The sequence below is a fragment of the Sugiyamaella lignohabitans genome, chromosome C (genome assembly GCF_001640025.1).
Source record: "Sugiyamaella lignohabitans strain CBS 10342 chromosome C, complete sequence".
NCBI lineage: Eukaryota > Fungi > Ascomycota > Dipodascomycetes > Dipodascales > Trichomonascaceae > Sugiyamaella > Sugiyamaella lignohabitans.
In genome coordinates, this window is record NC_031671.1 from 414,117 (window position 1) to 434,210 (window position 20,094).

General features: G+C 41.3%; 6 protein-coding genes across 6 annotated transcripts; 3 read left to right on the forward strand and 3 right to left on the reverse strand.

The window, feature by feature from the left end:
- Positions 1-63: 63 nt before the first annotated feature.
- UTP20 (Utp20p) lies at positions 64-5,994 on the reverse strand (the record flags this gene model as incomplete). The annotated part of the gene is made up of 1 exon (XM_018880871.1): positions 64-5,994. The coding sequence occupies one exon, from the start codon at positions 5,992-5,994 to the stop codon at positions 64-66; it is 5,931 nt and encodes a 1,976-aa protein (XP_018733519.1).
- A 79-nt stretch (positions 5,995-6,073) lies between these two features.
- AWJ20_3839 (uncharacterized protein) lies at positions 6,074-7,234 on the reverse strand (the record flags this gene model as incomplete). Its single annotated transcript, XM_018880872.1, has 1 exon — positions 6,074-7,234. The coding sequence occupies one exon, from the start codon at positions 7,232-7,234 to the stop codon at positions 6,074-6,076; it is 1,161 nt and encodes a 386-aa protein (XP_018733520.1).
- A 1,179-nt stretch (positions 7,235-8,413) lies between these two features.
- Positions 8,414-10,153, reverse strand: URA7 (CTP synthase URA7; the record flags this gene model as incomplete). Its single annotated transcript, XM_018880874.1, has 1 exon — positions 8,414-10,153. The coding sequence occupies one exon, from the start codon at positions 10,151-10,153 to the stop codon at positions 8,414-8,416; it is 1,740 nt and encodes a 579-aa protein (XP_018733521.1).
- Positions 8,903-9,667, forward strand: AWJ20_3841 (uncharacterized protein; the record flags this gene model as incomplete). Its single annotated transcript, XM_018880875.1, has 1 exon — positions 8,903-9,667. The coding sequence occupies one exon, from the start codon at positions 8,903-8,905 to the stop codon at positions 9,665-9,667; it is 765 nt and encodes a 254-aa protein (XP_018733522.1).
- Positions 10,154-11,568: 1,415 nt separating the features above from the next.
- Positions 11,569-12,465, forward strand: YPR1 (trifunctional aldehyde reductase/carbonyl reductase (NADPH)/glucose 1-dehydrogenase (NADP(+)) YPR1; the record flags this gene model as incomplete). The annotated part of the gene is made up of 1 exon (XM_018880876.1): positions 11,569-12,465. One exon carries the CDS (start codon positions 11,569-11,571, stop codon positions 12,463-12,465), a length of 897 nt encoding a protein of 298 aa, XP_018733523.1.
- A 671-nt stretch (positions 12,466-13,136) lies between these two features.
- Positions 13,137-14,513, forward strand: RMD1 (Rmd1p; the record flags this gene model as incomplete). The annotated part of the gene is made up of 1 exon (XM_018880877.1): positions 13,137-14,513. One exon carries the CDS (start codon positions 13,137-13,139, stop codon positions 14,511-14,513), a length of 1,377 nt encoding a protein of 458 aa, XP_018733524.1.
- Positions 14,514-20,094: the final 5,581 nt, after the last annotated feature.

Here is a 20,094-nt window from a genome sequence, read left to right on the forward strand (position 1 = left end):
TAGATAATAATAATTTATTTTATATATACAATGCAAATTAATTTTTATTCTCTCATGTGTCATTTAAGCATTTTTACTCTTCTTGCTGTGGTAATACCCATTCTCATCTTTGGAATGTTTTCTCTTTTCCCTCTTAGCCAGGTTCTTACGAAGCTTTTTCCTCGCATAAACATCTGGGGCTGATACTGACTGGATTGCTCTCTTTGACTTACGCTCAAGACGCCTTTCTGAGACTTGCTGCTGAACATTGCTATAAGCCTGTACATATTTAGTTGTACCGAGCTTCTTCTGAACCATATTTAGAGCTTCTAAGCAAAGTTCTTTCAAATCCCTTGTTCTATCTTCCTCTGATATGGAGTAAATATAGAAGGCCATAATAATATCTTCAGCCATTTCGGACAGTTTTTCAACAGATAATAATTGGATGATAGAAGCCAGTAACTGTATACTAGCCTTTTTAGAAACTATCATTTCTTTGAAATTCTTTTCGGCTCTTAAAACAGAAGATATCTTTTGGATCAACCATCTGATAACAGGAATTCTTTCCTCTGTAGCAGTGTCATCGTCTTCATCTTCGTCTTCATTGGAAGATCGTGGCTTAACAAAGTAAATAGTTTCTTCAGACTTTTCCCACTGCATGGATATAAATACAAGGTTCTTAACAATCTGTATACCCAGATCTTCGGAGATCGATGCAGCACCCAGCTGTCTAACAAATTTGAATGCGGTACTTTGCAATCCATCTGTACTTATTGTGATTTCGCAGTTTTTGCCACCTGAATACACACTGTAGAGCTTACCAATCAATCTAGATGATGCCAATCTCACCCAAGCATGGGGAAACAGTAATGAAGATTCAATCAAATCCCAGAGCTGCTGGTAGTTTGAAGAAAACAAAATCTTTAATCCATTGCTATTTTGTACGGTCTTTGCAACGAATTGAAGACCCTGGTACAATGTTTCCCATTGTACAACAACATTGGAGTCTGATTTGGCATCCTCTAAAAGTTTTTCAAGAACGGAGATCGCCAATTTGAAAAGTTTTGGATTCTTTCTGACGCCAAATTTAGCACAGTAAATTCCCGTCACTTGAAATCCACCACGTAACAGAAGTTCATTTTCCCTATTGGTGAGCCAAGTTGTGCAGTACTTTTCAATCAAACTCAATTGCTCATCTTTAGAGATATCCAGTAACTCGCCAATAAGGGCGGCGGCAGTCTCACGACATTGGGATTCCTCATCATTGATGAGCACCAAAACTAGAGCAACAAAGAAAGAAGCGATCACTTCTTGCACTTGGTCATCAGTAACCTTAGCCAGTAGCAAATGTATAATCTCCATAACAGAGAGACGGCCACTGACAGCGGGATATTCAAGATTTGCGACCAAAAATTTAAGCTGCTTGGTCAATCTACCCTTTCCTTGAGGGTATTCAGTCAAAAACTGAAAGTAAGCACTGCGGCACGCTTCTCTCGTAACATTGGACTGGTTTGTTACCATTACTTGAGCAACCTGATCCATTATGTCGTAGACTTCTGGCATCATAATCTGTCTCGACAAAACGGCCCTGATGAATGTCAAAGTAATACCTTGTCTGTCAGGCTCTTCGATATCAGGCTTCAAACGGTTTAGACAATACGCCAACTCTTTTTCTTTCAAAGAAAAGTCCTTCTTTTGACGAATGCACACCGATATAAATCTCAAGCAAGCTTGGCACAATTCAGTATTGGTCGACGTACTAGACTTAATAAGCCATAATGTTCTTCTACCAAGACTGACCACTCGTCCACTCACATCAGGTATAGGCAGCTTAATAATATGCGCCAAAAGTCTCAGTGACGCAATTTGAACATCTTCATAATTGCCATTGAGCCCCTCATCGAGCATTGGCATAAAGCCAGCCACGTTTTCAGCTGTCATCATATGCTCATTTTTACCAAGAACCGTACGAATCATCTCAATCACAAACTTAGTAATTATATGTAGATTTCCGATACGGATGGTATTTTGTTCACCCCAGTGACGAGAGTCCAGTTGAATCATAAAATGTTCTTCTGCCTCACGTTTCTGTTCGTCTCGAATGTGACTCTCAGAATCAATCTTCTTTTTCTTTTCAATTTCCGTGGACACATTATTGACCATCTCATATAGTTCGAAGCACATTACAAGAACTTCTTGCTTAGAAGCATCAATATTGTGATATAAACCAAGTGCAAACCTTCGCAGTAATTCCTCAACCTTCTTTTCCATTTTCAAATTCAGCTTTTCATACAAAAGAAGGGTCTTTACAGGTTCCACGAGTTCACTGAAAGTGCCTAGTCCGACATTACTAGCCAATATCTGTCCGCTATCATAACTCTTATACTGCTTTACTTCCTTCATATCACTCGTGTATCCTTCTTCATCTTTCTCTCCACCGGTAACACCAAAAGTATCCTCCATGATAATATCCATGATCAAAGTAGCAGAGACATCCAAATCACGAGGTAGGATGATATCTTTCAATTCAGATAGAAGTGAGTGCAAACTGTAACCCAAGATATGAAGCTGAGCACCACGTCGGAGTGCTCCTTTAAGTTCCTTGATTATGAAGACAAGGTATTTCGTACCCAGAATTCTTGCAATGCGGCCCAAGGTAGAACGTATCATATCCCGGAGCTCTTGTGATTTTGCACGCAAAATTTGACAAAGACCAGTTAAGACTCCTGGCAGTTTCAGTTCTATCAGAGCCTCTGGAAGAGCCTTGATGAACTTGACAATAGGTAAAGCGAGGGGGATACGAAGTGTTAATGTATCATCATCATTTTTCTTGTTGAGCACCTTTTGCATGGTAGGCACAATATCTTCAGTGATGAATGCACTGAGCCTTTCAACACTGGGGAGACAATCTGCGAGCTTAACGGCACCTTCAACGGAGTTTACTACCGCTGGTGAGATATCCTCGGAGCCAGCCATAGTAGTGTCTTCATCTTCGTCCTCTTCTAATAGACTGAGATCCATGTCTGTTTCATCTACGGGACTAATAAGAGCATCAGAGGCAGTCTCGACCAGTTTAACTGTAGCTTTGATAGACTCTGGCCTGCTGTTGAGATAAGCAATATATCTCTTGGTGATAGCACGATATTGATTCCAAGTCAAATGGCGAGCGAGAACACCAATGCACTTGATAGAATCTTCTGACAGATTATGCGCATCTCCTTCAGTACCTCCAACAAAGTGTTCAATGATGGGAAGGATGTAGTGTGCAATATTTGTGTCTGTCAAGCTTCCCTTACTGGCAAGCTTTGAGAGTCTTCGAACCGCCCTTCTTCTTCTGTGAATTTGCAGATGATTGATATTGTTGAAAAAGTTCGCTTCTTCATCACCATCAAATAGAAGGCATTTCATATCATTCATTTTTGAGTACCACTTGGCAGCTTTGACAATATGGCCAAGTACATCGATAAACTGGGTACGGAAAATATCGTTCGAATCCCGCAACGAGGTTTTCACAACAGGGATTACCACATCATCGAGAAGTTGCACATAGGAAGATACATCCTCTTCATTAGTCCTGGATGCCAATCCATCAATAAAGCGCTTGACTGAATATGTAGCATTTGTTCTCAACGCCAACTCCTCCGGGTCCTTCATAAAGAAGAGCATATTATATAGCAATGGGAGCCACTCCATAGCCGTCAGTTTGTCGAATTTAGTTTCATTGATTACTGCAAATGCAGAGAGTCTTCGGTCAAAATCTGGCAAGTCTAATCGCTTAGCTGAGTAAGAATTAAGATCGACTACCAACTTGGAGACGGTTTTGAAAACATCAAACTGGTCACCGAAGACATCAAACACAGCAGCAAGATTTTCTCTAGCCTGTCGATTAGTAAACTGTCGGAAGAGCTTAGAAAGAGTATAATATGCTGATGTGCATTCTTCTAATGTGGATCTTCCGTCCATCAATAAAACGGACAAAGTCTGTAAAACTGAAACCTTGACAGAAACTCGCACGAGGGTCGTATTCTTCTCTAATGCAGCAAGGGATACTTCAATAAGTTGCTTTCTAATATCATCGCTGGCTTCGTATCCACTGGTCATCAACTTAACAAGTAACTGCGCTTCTTTTTCTAGCAATTGATGGTTGCTTTGTCGTTCAAAAAGGTATGGCATACGATTAAGCACAATAGGTACACCAGTAACGGACAATGTCTCTGTATCTTCGCTTCTTTCGAGCTCCAAAATATTGTTCATGGTATCCATAATAACATCCACCACAGAGTCCTTAACTTCATCATAGGAGAGGCAAGCAAAAAAAGACTTGATAATTGCACAGTTATCCCAAGTTAAGAAACGTACCAAAGATTTTTCTGAGGAAAGCGTCACAAAAATACGCATCAAGGACGATGGCTGTTGTAAATTTTCCTCGGCAAACTTTGCCATCCTATTGGAAATAAAGTTGCTGTAAATAATATCAAAGCATCCAGCCCAATTGGAACCTGGTAAAATAGAGAACAGTGCATTTAAGCATTTGAAACCTAATTGACGAATGGATCGAATATTTTTGCCTATAACCGAGTCAGTCGGTTCATCCTCATCCTGTTCGTTAAGATCTGTATGAGCTTGGTTGGCCCTGTATAAACATAAAATCAGTGACTCAATAATGATATCCCATGCCACATGGACACGATCACCCAATTGCTCGAGAATCTCTTCCAGCATGGTTACAAAACCAAGCTCTCTACGGAGTCGAAGATCGCTTGACTGAAAGTGACTGAATTCCGGATTGATAGTTAGAACTCCATCATAGGAACCTTTTAAAAATCCTTCGTGCTCCAGTCGATTGGCAGAAAGATCGATAAATAAACGTAGATATTCTGGCTCGACATTGGAGAGCGAATTGACAACAGCAAATCGTCTTCCCTGCTTAACACCACCAGTTTTAGCGATCTGCGCACGACCGAATATAATACGTATCACTATGGGTAATAAAGCAGCTCTATCGTCTTCATGAATTGTACCTTCTTCACCCGAATATCTGACCAAATTAGTTAACTCATCTTTAAATTGAGTATCATCAAGCATTCCCTCTAAGTTATCCCGATATTTACGAATCTGCGGGTTCTTAAAGGTAAGCAAACATTTCAATGCAATTTTCTGTACTGCCAATGATCGATTTCCCAGTAGATAAAGATAGCGCTCGTATACCTCCTCCGACTTATATAATGTCTTGGGGTTTCCAAATAACGAGAAAAGATCTAGCAATGCAATTCGATCTTTTACAGACCAGGTCGATGACAAGGGTGTCTCAGTTTCCTCTGAGTCTTCTCCATCATCAGAGTTGATGTCCCACAATAAAAATGGTACCAACAAGCGACTGTGCTTCTCAGCGACACGAGGAATACTCGCCAGAACCTTGATTATTTGACCGCGGACTGTGGGAGGGAAATCAATCTTATCTAACGAATCTCGAATACTGAGTTTTGAAAAGTTTTGACTATTTGAATACTTGTAAAAGCTGCTTACTGAGTGATTAATCACTTGACTCAGATTCGAGCACTCAACTGTTGCTGATTGTTCTGGCTCATCTAGGATAATATCGTCAAACATTCCAAAAACGGGTGAGATTTTTGGCTCATAGACAATCCACTCATACGCCAAACTCCAGATGATCTCTCCGTTCTTTTCGGAGATCTTGGAGATAGCCTCTACCGAGGCTTCCCAAATTGGCTGAAATTTAGCTGTCAGTAAACCAAAGAAAAAGCGGGGTATAATCAGATCCAAGAGGGTATCAGCTCCTGTTCCAGCATAACTGTTGCTCAGGTTACGAATGTATAAGCCAAAATTCCTAGCATTGGAGACATCCAAAGGGATCTCGTCAATTAACTTGCAATCCGTGATAAGCTTTGGTACTTCCAGTCTCATTGCCTGATAAATAAATATTATAACCTGGATTGCCAGATATCGAACATCATGTGAGGGCGACCGTAACGACTCCACAATGTTGATGATCATATGCTGTCCTTGTTGAGGGGATAATTCTATGCTTATATGTGTTAGTTTTTCATTTCCTTAAGATATGAATCAATTGTACTCACCCCTTATTGGCTCTCCATAAGTTTAAAAATCCTTCCAAGAATATTTTCGAGTCAGATAGCTCTGAGAAGCTTTCTTTAATTGTATCGATCATTTCCGCAGCCACCGATGGTTCGTTCACTAGGCTAAGAGTCTTTCCAACGAGAGCCTTTTTCCATGCTATATTGGATTCGTTTACTTCTAAGATGATTCTTTCCAAAAGCTTCGGTAAGCTTTTACTTAACTTGTCAGTTGGGATTACCGCGATAGCAAAGATATCCAGGGCTATAAAGAGATCATATAACCCATTAACAGAGTCCAGCTTGGGGAACTGTACTTTCTGTTCCAATGATTTTGAAAATGCTGAATCAGGGGCAGTGAAAAGTTTTCCGGGAACAGGCTGTGAAGTACGATTGACTAAACCCGCTGACTCCAACTTCGTTAGAAGTAGGTGCACACTTGAAACATCTGATCGGTATTCCTTTATAAACCGTTGAACATATACTATCAAATGGTTCGAGAAGACAGTGGGATTGTATTCCACCATGGATTCACAGAACGATAAGAAATATTCTTGGCCCAATAACCTGTACAGTTCCTGTACCAGTGGCGAACAGTATTTCGTGGTAGATTCAAAATTTGCAGATTGTAACAATGACACAGATGCTGTGAGAGTTGAAATAAGGACCTGTTGCGAAGAAGCTTCAGTTATACGGCCAAGAATGCTAAGAAATTTGCCAAATAATGGCGTCCAGTCAGACACTCTCGAACCTTTACGAAGACCAGAGAGGTCTCTAATAACAGTTTGGGCCAATATAATCTGGTTATCGCTGAGTTCTTTCTCACCTAACATAGAATCCACGAAAGTCATACTCTCTGTATACAGTATATGAGCGGTTTCTTGGCGGACGTGATGTAGTAATGCTACCAACACAGCACTGGATACATCTACTACTACCAGACTTTGGTTGACATGTTTCTTACATGATCGTAGTAATGCTGATAGAATCTCAGATGTTCGTGAATGCAGGTTATTCCCAGAACTCTTAATCGAATCGGAAAATAGGTTGGCTACTGAAGTAACAAAGTCAGCTTTGGGGTGGCTAATAACATCGTCCAGGATATGGTCAATAATCAGGTCAAGGGATGATCCAGTAGATTTTCTTAGTAGAAACGACATAGACTCGGCTGCAAACCTCGTAACAAACTTTCTTTGGTGACTTTCTTTACCAAAAAGCAATGAAACCGCATCATACGTTGGTCTTAAATCGGTAGTCAAAAGTCTTGATAGATACTTGAATAAATATGCAAAGCAGTTGAAGGTCCATTCGACAATTTCAAGATTTTGTTCGCCAGCTAGAGAAATCAATAAATTGAGTGATCTGCCAAAAAAGGGCTCAAAATCTGGGCCTAAATCATGTGCGAAATGTGTTGTCAAGCTTCATACTTGTTAGTCATGGTTATTCAGACTAAACAAATGTCAGACGTTTTTTGTCAAAGTGTCTAAATACTTACTCTAGAAGGGATTCCAATGAATGCTCATCTTTCTTTTGAATATACTTTTCAAGCAAATTCATAATTTCAGCTTGGAAATGAATGACCTGTGGCAATGACTGGCAGAAGGGAGCACATTCTTGACTAAATGCAGTGAAATTTGAAGAAATATTCAGTTCAGTCCAATATTGGAATGCTGTTATAAAATATGACGATTGGCCCGCATAGTCCGTGATTCTCTTTCTCACTCTTCTCACAGGATCAATTTTTATGGACTCGACCTTGTCTCTAAAAGATGTGAACTAGTCGTTAGTACATTCTCACCGTATCTCATGTCTTCTTGGCTATTCGCACTTACAGTATGTTTCCGTATGGCGGAAACGGTTCCCGACTTTGGTTTGCCCATATCTACAATATATGTCGGTTACAAGGACCAAGAGTCAAAGACAGACTGAAAAAGCTTGATCTAAATTCAGGCTCTGGGTGTTGAATCTTTTGGTGATCAAAAAATATTTATTTTTCGGTATAGCGACGATCTTCACAAAAAAATTCAGTTTCCGCCGTGCAAATGCATGAGGCACGGATCGACAGGATCTATCCCGTTATATTAAACCGACCATCAAGCTACAAATGTATATTAAATCTGAAAGCAAAGAATACTGAAATAAGGCTCAAGTTTTAAATAGATTGTATATTCAAGCGTCCAGGTGTATCTATGTCTTTGCTCATCAGTGCAAAAGAGTGAGCGGTGCGAGTTGGTGAGTCGTCGTGAGAAATCTATTAGGTCATTAAAAACAATGCAAAACTACTTATACAATATAAAAAAAATACTAAACTTCTAAAGATACTTTATAGGAACAGTCGATTAAAAATCAGTGACAGGGCCCTTAGCTTGGTCACTATGGTGATCAACAGTGGCAGCGAGAATGGATTCCAGCTTACCACCAGCAGCGGCCACTAAACCAAGAAGTGGCTTAGAGGGGTCAAGGACACGAGACAAGTATTCTGGGTGATACTGAGTACCAACAAAGTAAGGATGATTCTTCAGCTCAAATACTTCCATACGCTCGGCCTTCTCATCTTTGGCGACAAAGTGAAGACCAGACTTTTCAAGTTCATCAATGTGTTCAGGGTTCACTTCATATCTGTGTCTGTGACGCTCCATGACAGTTGGAGCAGAACCATAAAGTCTACGAAGAACGCTGTTTTCAGTGCTTTCTTGGAAAACGGCAGGTCTAATACCAAGACGCATAGTACCACCCATGTTAATCTTGTCAACCTCAGGCATGTAAACAATAACAGGATCCTCAATAGTCTCATCCAGCTCGATAGAGTTTGTCTTCATGTTGAGAACATGACGAGCATAATCAATGACACCAACTTGGAAACCAAGACAAATACCGAGGTAAGGAACCAAATTTTCACGGGCCCAGCGAGCAGCAGCAATCATACCCTCAGTACCTCTGGTACCAAATCCACCAGGAACAAGAATACCATCAGCAGAGCAGAGACTGCCCCAGGCCTTGTGGTAGTTGATCTTGTTAGTAACGGAGCTTTCGATCTCAAGATCGGAAGCTTCGACCCAAACAATCTCGAGCTTAAGCTCGCATCTCAAAGCAGAGTGCTCAAGAGCCTTGACAACAGAAATATAACTGTCCTGAAGATTGGTATATTTACCGACCAAGGCAATAGTGACCTTTTGGAAACTACGGTCATGGGATTGGGTAATACTATTCCAACGAGTCCACAGATCTTGACCCTTAGCAATACGCTCCGAAGACAGTTTAAGTTCATCGAGCTTAAAACGCTTGGAAAAGAATTCCATCAGCTTCTGGTCGTGCAAAAGAAGAGGAACATGGTAAGTCGAATTGACATCATGGACACCCAAAACCTGGTTAGGACCGACGTGACAGAACATCGAGATCTTGTCAATAGCAGCTTGGTCAAGCTCTTCAGAACATCTACAGGCAATAATATCGGGTGTCAAACCAAGGGATCTCAAATCCTTGATAGCAGCTTGAGTAGGTTTGGTCTTCTTCTCACCATGTATAACAGGAACAAGAGAAACGTGAATCAAAGCAAAGTTCTCAGGACCGACTCTGAATTGAAATTGACGTAAAGCCTCGACAAATGGAGCGGACTCAATATCACCAACAGTACCACCCAATTCAATGATACAAACGTCGGGAACCTCATTATCACCATCAACTGGGATATGAGCTACCTTCTCAATCCAGTCTTGAATAGCATTGGTCAAATGAGGGACAATCTGAACAGTCTTGCCCAAATAGTCACCCCTTCTCTCCTTCTCAATGACTTGCTTATAGACCTTACCGGTAGTGATATTGTGGTCTCTGGTCAAAGTCACATTCAAGTAACGCTCGTAGTTACCAAGGTCGAGATCGACTTCGCCACCGTCATTCAAAACGAAAACCTCACCATGCTCTAAAGGACTCATGGTACCAGCATCGATGTTCATATAAGGATCGATCTTGATGGAAGTGGCTTTCAAACCCATGGTTTTAAACAAAAGACCAGTGGATGAGGCAATAACACCTTTACCAATGCCACTAATGACACCTCCGGATACTACAACGTATTTCATCTCGAACGCGGGAGTTCTAAGCTTCAATCAATAAATAAATAAAAAAGTGAATAAATTAGTGAAAACGAACCAAAGTCTGAAAAAATTGCAATGAAATAATACAGTTTCACTGAATCTTCAAGCAAATTTTCTACAGATTCTCTAGTTAAAAATCAAGCCCGCCAATACTAAGACCGGGAAAGAAGAGAAACAGAAAAAGTCTAAAAAAAAGTTCTCGGTAGAATTTTTATATCACCTGCAAGACGCGAACAAGGCTGATAAAAAAAAATTTCCGCCGCATGCAGCTGGTCGCCTTTCTAGCGACGCTGATCTGATAAGCTGTATGTCTGCGAGATACATAGTGGGCAAAAATATAGAATCGACGAAATACGATCTGTTGAGCAGGATTCGCCATTCGAAACGAAGAATATAAAACCCGAACAAGCCAGAAATACAATGGGAGTACTGTTCACTGTGTCTGATACTTACCCAGGCCGGGTTCTAGAAGCTTCTCAAGTGCTCTATATTTTTTGGGATGAATAAATGCTTCCTGCGGCTGGGGCTCGGCCCCAGACCCCGTTGCTACTCACGCTTCGCTCGAGTCGTTCCGTCGACCGCTTCGTTTGTGGATATCTCTGGGTCATATATACTGTTGTATCGTTGTATCTACTGTAATACTGTATATAATATAATTACAATGTCTTTCAGCTGTCCCTGGACGTAATTCCCCTTTTAACAATCCACTTGGATTTTCTGTAATTTGTAAACCAATTTATTTAGCTACGCATTTTGTTAAAATTAATTCAGAAAAAAGGAAATTTTCTAAAACGACCGATGGCTTTCTTTTATATTTAGTGATACGAAAAATATTTTGGCTTCTATACGACATAAATTCATCAAGCATATATCTACCAATGAATGGCATACCCAGGTTCGGCGATATTAAAACCTCCACTGCAACAAAAATTAGAATTAGAGCAGATTATTTCGTTCAATATTATTATCTAGAATATCGAGGAAGTTATCCACCATGTAACTCAGCTGTACCCTTAACAAGATCCATATAATATCACCAGTCAAGATAAGGCCTTGGACTCTATTCGTGATACCCGAGTCTAATATATAATTTTAATATAAATATACAAATATACCTTAGAATGCAAAATTAAACCAAGTATACGAAATACAGTGGGGTAGTGAGACCTGTGGGGTTAAACAGCCTGATTGGGTTGGATCTCCCCCTGAATATGCAACTATTACACCATTAGGCAATTTGACAACAGCTATGCAGTAGCCCCCAACTACCCCCACATCCTTTCGGAGAAGCTTACTAACAATCAGGGTCCGACGCTGACCTGTCCAACTATATAAGGACAGCATGCGCCTGTTCATACAGATTGCTATATTTTATCCATCGATAGCCAATTAATCCTAAAATGTCTGCTGCTACTCTCAATACTAGTACTGCCACCCTAAATGACGGAAACAAGATTCCATATGTTGGATTCGGCACATGGCAAGTCAATGATGAAACTGATGGTTATGACGCTCTTATTTATGCTTTGAAGCATGGTTATAGACACATTGACACTGCTTTTGCCTACAAGAATGAAGCAGTTGTTGGTAAGGCTGTCAGAGATAGTGGAATTCCTAGAGAGGAAATCTTTGTAGTTTCCAAACTATGGGGTAAGGACCACAGAGATCCTGCTGCTGCTCTTGATAAGAGTTTGAAGCTCTTGGGCTTGGATTATGTCGACCTTTACTTGATGCACTGGCCGGTTCCATTTAAGAATATCGAGGACAAGGACGAAATTGATGAAGACTGGAATCATGTCAAGACCTGGGAGTTGATGCAGAAGTTGCCCAAATCTAAAGTCAAGTCTATTGGTGTTTCTAATTATGACACTGCTCTTCTCGAGGAATTGAGCAAGGCTCCTACTACTACTGTTGTTCCAGTTATTAACCAAGTCGAGCTCCACCCTTATCTTGCTCAAGACAAACTTAGAGATTACTGCAATGAACACAAGATTGTCCTCGAGGCTTACTGTCCTCTTGGCAAGGGTACTAAACTTTTGGAAGAGCCAATTGTTGTTGAATTAGCCGAAAAATACAAAGTAAGCCCTGGTCAGATTGCTCTCTCTTGGGGAATTGCTCGTGGCTATGTAGTTATCCCCAAGAGTTCTACCCCTTCGAGAATTGAGGCCAACCTCCACACAGTCAAGCTCTCTAAGGAAGATGAGGAGAAGCTTACTTCGCTTTCAAAGACCAATCCCCAACGTAGAGTTCGTCCTGGATGGAAGACCAAGATCCTCTTCAATGATGACGACTTTTAATTAATTTAAATATATTGACTGTATTTTTTTATAATATTTTTCAACAGATCATCCCTTGTTTACACTGGACCCTGCATCGATCGCCGGCTTATAAGCCTGCCTGCTATTTCTCACTTTTGAGGCGTAACTGGTGAAGTGACTGAGGGACTGGGTCTGATATTTGAAATTCGCACTTTATTGTAGAAACAAACGTTTAACTGCCAAGTGAAATTTTTTGAGTCGCATTGTCTACCTATGAAGGTGAGCTCTCGGAGCTGTTTTGGGCTTTTCGCGCCGCACCTACCGGTTTGTTATCATTTTATCTCACCTGCATCTCACATATATCGAAACTTTACCAAAAGACCGACCGTCAATCCTGGATAGGGAAACCAAAGCCAGTGAATTCACGAAACAACATAAATCAGCTGATAAACAGAAACAAACTAAAAGGGATTGCTACAAGATAAGATTTTTGGACTAGATTTCGATCTTGAAAGTGACTCTTGTGCTTATCATATTGAGCACGGTCCCTTGTATCATAGCACAACCTGTAGTTAAGAAGGTCGATATTGTATTTCACAGGACGTGTGGTCATTTGATTTGATTTGTGTATCCTACTTTTTGAGTATCAAGATACTTCGAATCATATTGAAGTTGAATAGTCTCGGTTGTAGTGTATCCACATCCTTGTCATGTCCGAACAGACACCCCTTCTAGCTCCGCAGACATCAGCCGGTTCTGCCATGAGCCGCAATCAGATGCCACTGGGTGTTGCCCAAGGTACAACAGAACTAATGTCCCAGGATATTGCGAATCAGCATCATCTACAACAGAAAGGACAGAGCCAGGAGCATCAGGGATCTAGCGGTTCTACGGTTACCAGGACTGGTCCCAGTTCCACCAATAATCAGTTTCATCGTCACAACAATCCCAATATTAACACCACGCCTATAAGACCAGACTATCCTCCTGTTATTAATGGCACTGGTGCTGGAGTACGCAGGAATGGCCCTCAAAGAACGTCATATACAACCCAAAAACTGAAACTGCTGCCTGATGAGCCTGTTTCGACTGACGATGATGATATCAGTATTAGTGAGGGTGATGTTTACTCTCAAGTTGCCAGAATTAAAGACAGACCAGCACGTAAGGATGCTGAACGTCTGGGTAAGGCTCATCGTTCCATGTTACCAAGAGTGACTGCTTACTGTACAGCTGGTTCATATCGCATTAACGACCTATCTCGATACTTCTTAGGACGGAAATCTCATGGCACTGCGCCAAAGCTTTTTGATGAGTGTTTATACACACCATATAGATACAGACGGGATAATGGAAGCAGCAGTACAAATACCAGTCCTACTCTGTCAACAGCACCTGACCCAACGTCGGATGAAACCATAGTCTCCTCAGAGGCTGACTCTCAACCCAGTGACTTTATTCGATTGGATGATGAAGGTGGCGAGATTGATGTTTCTTACGGCCGTAGTGAACTTTTTTTGTTTGACTATGGAGTTACTGTATTTTGGGGATTTACAGAGGCAGAAGAGAAAAGGTTTTTAAAAGAACTCGCCAGGTTTGAAACCGAAAAGCTGGCTGACGAAGACGTCCAAATTGAAGAGTTTAACTACTACATTACTAAATCATACCAACCACGTATCTACAATGATTTCATCACCTTGAGAGACAACACTAATTACATGATTAAACTATCCATTTCGCATGCCATTGCCCAATCGGTAAAGATATCACTATTTGAAGAGCTTGTTGATAACACTATTGAAGACACCCAAGACTTCCCACAGGAAATTGCTTTAACAGGGAAAATCAACATGAACCGAAAGAACATTATGAAAAGTATTGGCGAGCTTTTCATCCTTCGAATTAGTAAGTTAAAAACTGTGAACGAGGCAACCAAGGCAATCAAATATACTAACAATCAACAGATATTAATCTGCACGGATCAATTCTGGACTCGCCTGAACTTATGTGGGCAGAGCCACATCTTGAGCCCATTTATCAAGCTACCCGTGGATATCTTGAAATCAACCAGAGAGTTTCGCTCTTAAATACTCGTTTGGAAGTCATTTCTGATCTTTTGCAAATGCTCAAAGAACAACTTGGTCATGCTCACGAAGAATATCTCGAGTTCATTGTTATCGTACTTATCGCTATGGAGATTCTAGTTGCGGTTGTTAATGTCGTTGTAGATTACTTTGCAGCTATAGATTAACCACGTGCATTTAATTCTCATTTAATTCTGAATATATTGATCCTATAGATTCAGCTCACGGCTCGAATTATTTTTCTAACTTTTAGCAGAGTAACTACATTAGCTGGAGATCACTGGATCAAATGTCCAGAATGAATATTCCAGACAGATAATTTTAGCCGACCACTGTGTTTAAGAGACCGCTAAGGCCAAACAAGGAAAAAGTTGTCTCAAATCAAATCTCATATAACATTAGATGGTATGCCGCACTAGCTGAACATTTTGGAAAGGACATCTACGCTTCCTGGACAGCCGTCAGTGGAATCATCATATCAGACAGAAAGGTGAGCATTGGAATACGCTGGCGGATTAGCTAACCACTGTTCCATCATATGACGTTTACTTAAGATCTATTACTTATAAACCGTACTTTTGTCTCTTCATGCTCAACTAACCAATGTCTTGTGTGTATTAACATGCCGGCCTGAGAAATTCTACCTGCGTCACCGGCGACTGCTTGCCCGATGTAACGACTCGAGCGTAGAGAGAGGAGCCACGGGGTCTGGGGCGGAGTCCCAGCCGCCGGAGGAATCTTCTCCTCCCCTTCCCGGCCCAACTCGTACTCGCCAACTCGTAGATTAAAGTTAGAGCACGGTTCAGTCAAGCCACCTTATCGGCACATCGCTGCAGGGTCTCATTGCATTCCGCATTATCGAGATCGACATCATCGCCGATCAGCGGTGAACTTTATTGAATACGACGGGAAAACAAGTTCAGATTCGAAAAAATCAGGTTAACAACGAAAATTCAAATTATCTGGAGCGTTCTGAGGTGTTATAACTAATATACCAGAATGAATCACGACAAGGACTTAAACAAGCAGTCACGTGGCCCATGCTCGATATACGCGTTGACGCCGGGACCAGCACTATACCGATGCTTCCCTTACACATGACCTCTCCGCATAATTTCAAAAGCGCCATAATTTATAAATTAAAAGTATATATACAGGGGCGGGAGCCCCGTCTGATACTTTTTTTCTTTATCTTTGACACAACGTTTGACTCGCTGAACAATTTTGTTACATCGAGATTTTTGACGTTTTGAAGATCACCCCGTGTTTGCGCCGCTAGTAACAGATTGTTTACTGGATTATTTTTATTATTTTTATTATTATTGTGTTTTTTTGTGACTGTTTTGATTGTTTTGATTGTTTTGATTGTTTTCATCCTATTATCTTCTGGACTACTGGTGCAATCATGGCTAACGAAATTGAGACCCCTCTTGTTGCCAAGCTCTGCTTGATTTATTCCATCATTTTTTTCTTCCTCTTTATTGGTTATCTCGTCTACTGCTTCCTCTATGTCCCGTACCCCGATCGTGATAGTACCCCTGAGATTGTCCGCCAACCATCCAAACCCCAACCGACTGTGGGAGATAAGTTGGTGGTCGGAGCTGCTTCTGCTCTTGGTAAAGCAATAGGTAAAACATGCCTGATCTTCTCAGCTGGCGGTAATCATGCCTACCGCAGTCAAAAGGCTGTCAAGAATTCGAGAACAGGAACAATTATTGCTTCTAAGCAGACAAACAATACTGATAGTGTTGTCCAAGTTGACGAACCACAACAGAAGGCAATTGTATGCACTTCATCCGATGTGAATTCTGTGATTCCATCTATCACTGCATCCCAGAACCCAGCCATGTCGCCATTACGGACATCGGCAACTCCTGCCATTGAAGTGTCATCATTACAGATACAGGCAATTCCAAACAAGAAGAAATCAGGAATCAAACGATTATTCAAGAAGTTGAAGATCAAGAAACATTCCTCTAAAAATTCCACCGAGGTTACATCCACATCGTCTGAGTCGCCTTCTTTCGTTGAAACGACCACCAAACCCAGAAAGTCTTTTCTCAAATTCAAGAGACTTAAGAAGTTCTTCAAGAAGAAGTCATCATCCCAACTCACTCAGTAGTTTGTCGTTGGTCTCATTAATTCCTCTAGTGACCACATGGAACGTAAACAAACTTTTTTTTTATTTTTGAATTACAACACCTTCACACATAGGAGAGACAGTCCAGTCTCTACTTCATTATCACTATCAATTCATCCGGTGCTTCAGTTTCCAGAAATCAGACAAACTTTGGACATTGGCAGCATCTTCCCCCTAAGACTAGACGTGTCGCGATGTGGTATCCTGTCGCTTGACTAATCTAGATCTGGTATTGTCATCCCGAGGCATACCCTGATGTTTCTGCCAGAGAAGTTCCTTAGTTTCACCATCCAGTTTCATTGCACGCACTAGCATCTTCAGCTACTCTCAAATCCGAGTACTATTTTCGGATCATGTAGCACTAGTTGGTACTCCAAGTCCACTAGGAAGTCTAGTCAATGAGCGCGGGGTTTTTTCCACCCTTATATTTGTCTGATTTTTGCTTGTGGGAGCGCTGGAATCTGAGTACCTGGCGGATTGACTAGTGTGAGTTTTGTTATTACCTGGGCCAGGCCTTTCTACTTCTATTAATATTATTACTTTCTTTATCTCAACTTTGATTTGATGACTCCGTTAGCTTTTTCAAGTGTCATTTGACTATCCCTCCGGGTCGGAAGAGAATGTGAAGTGTCTACACTCTGACCAAAGGCTGGCAGTAATTCAAGGATTTATTATTGCTCTTCCATCATATTTTTTGACCATGTGTAAGTATGTATTCCGATTTAAAACCCACAAGGTCTATAGCCCTTAATATATATAGAGTCGTTTAAGTAGCAATCTCAACCTGGTGCTTATGAATAGAAGGCGCACAATGTGGAACACTCATACTTCAGTTTATATCTGGCTGGAGTTCATTGTATAGAGGGAATATGAGTATTAATACGGGGTAACTTGCATTGTTGGTAGATGAAAAATGAAAAGAAAAGTTCTGACATGCGCTGCACTGTTAGAGTTGGTTCAGCCAGTTGAGTTTATTCCAGACTATAACTTATAGTCTGTGGTATTCTATTACAGCCTTAAGACTACTTTTCTCAGCCATATGGGAATATCTCGAGTAATTAAATGGCCCGATTGTTCCCCTTCCCTGTACCCCAGGTAACACTGAGATTTGAACAGCAAAAATATAGCCCATCTATAAAAGAAAATAAGCAACGATGAGAAACCGAACGACGGCGCAATTGGCGTAATAACAGTGGGAAATAAATGCCCATGGCATCCAAACGCTATGTTTTCTAAGACGTGAAATACAATTGCATTTTAAATGTACAACCGGGTAACACAATCACCGAGTAACATGTTAGCCTCCCAGTTTTCATGTTATTATTGGCAATTTCATAGAAAGTGTGAGTCCGATCGTAACTTAAACTGTCCAGGCTAAATATTGAAATTGAAAGCTCCAGCTAACTGCCCTCGACCTGTATTCCTGTCCAATCTCACTGTTCGACTCGTGTAGCCAAGTGAGCAGACAGGGCTTTTCCTTCTAATCTCTCCAGAGGGTCGACTTCAAGTAGCACTTCAGTGTTAGATCGTGAAGTAGGATTTCTGAGACAATATAATCACTCAGAGCCTCAAAATCGTATTATTCGGGTCACAGAGCTCTTGGCTCACGGATACGGAAAATCGTAGGCTAGGATAATAATGCCGGGTAATAAACAAATTTTGAGACAGGAACAGTTGTCGGAATTCTGAAAAAAAGTCCCTCTTGGTACTTAGGTACTTGATATAAGCTTAAACAAGCATACCAAAAAGCAAAAAATAAGAAATAAGGGGGGAATTTCAGTTTTGAGAATTCGCGATATAGGGTGGTTTTCTAATCACCGGGTAATAAGCGAGGGCGGTTCATGCGTTAATATTAGGATTTCCAGTTAACAGCATAGGCTGGATCTTGCACTAACCTGTCTAGAGCGAAATAACCAAACTATTATCTAGAGCTAATTAGACTCAGCTAGTATTTCTGTTGGGACCCGAATTCATGCAAAGATATTAGCAGAATGAGATGGTGAGTTTTAGAGCTGATTGTGTGAACTCTGCGAGCTTCTCCTGCAGATGATGCTAATTTATACCATTCAAATATTGTTGTCTCACACCATTGATAGAAGAACTTGCTTTCTTTCTGTCAACAAGTTATCACATATGTCTTTCTGTGCTCTAGACTAGTCGTGCTGGTGCTCTTTGCTCTTTACCTTTAAAATGTCTTCCAGCCGATTGTGTCCAAACGTATAGGTCTATGCTCTCAGCAACTGGAAATCTTAGCTCCAAAATAAATTTCAATCGAAGACTTTAGGCTCACCAACCTTCTGATATATCTGGCTTGGGGCCCACTCCCGATGAGCCAGCGAAACAATTTATAGGAAAAACACCTCTGAATATTGAGGGGCACAAGCCTCCGGCCGCTGGGGCTTTGCCCTAGACCCTGTGGCTCCTGCTTCGCAGGAAAAGGCAGGGACCATCGACGCCCGACTCGAGCGAAGCGAGAGGAGCAACCAGGGTCTGGGGCGGAGCCCCAGCCGCCGGAGGCAGACCCATTTTCTGTGTCTCGCCAGCAGGATTACTGCCAAGAGATAATAAATACTCCACCGCTTCTTTTGCGGTTGAAGAGAACTCAGGTCGCATTTACTTTTTCTATCCCTGACCGATGTGGCCAGGGGTGTCAGATTACATGCAGCCTACCTTTATGGGCATTTGGGGCTCAAAAATAATGTCTCATTTCGCTCATTGCGACGCCTGGATGTGACATTGTGGGGTCGTGAGTAGAAACACTAACTTATATTTACGTACAAACCTCCAATCGGCAAAAAAAATATTATGAGCGACTACAGATACTTTCTGTTATGTAGTAGTACATTATAAGAAGGTGATTCGGGAAAAGGATTAAACCGCCGGACCAACTTTGTACCGCTGCTTATGAGGGGTTGCAGAAGGCGGGGAGCCGCTCTTATCGTCCAGATGCAGTATCCAACGGTAATTGATGGGTGTCTAAACAGTATTAGTTGGCACGGGTTAAATTTGACAGAAAGCACTTCGCCAGGAACCGACCAATAGGAACTAGTATTAGTAAAGCTGGCATTCTAGAAGCAGTTTTATAGCGTCTTTGGGATCTGTTCCATGCATAACGGCGGCGTGCTTGCAGATCTATATGCATAAATAATAGCCAATCTGCGAACATGAGCCTGAAACGGCATCTTCACCATGTATATAAACGCCGATAAAGTTACCAGGGCAGATTGAGTTGAGTTTGCCGAACTGATAAACAGACACTTTGTTTAGGTCCACACGTACGGCATAAACAGATCGCTTTTCAAGCATATGCTGGATTACCACGTGGGTGATAATCTTTGTGACTTATTTTCGTGCCATTCATTGAGATCTTCGCCAGCCTCCAACACGTGCTCCTTATGATATGTTCAGACGGTTCGTGACAACGGTCGGTGTAGCGGTTGTAAG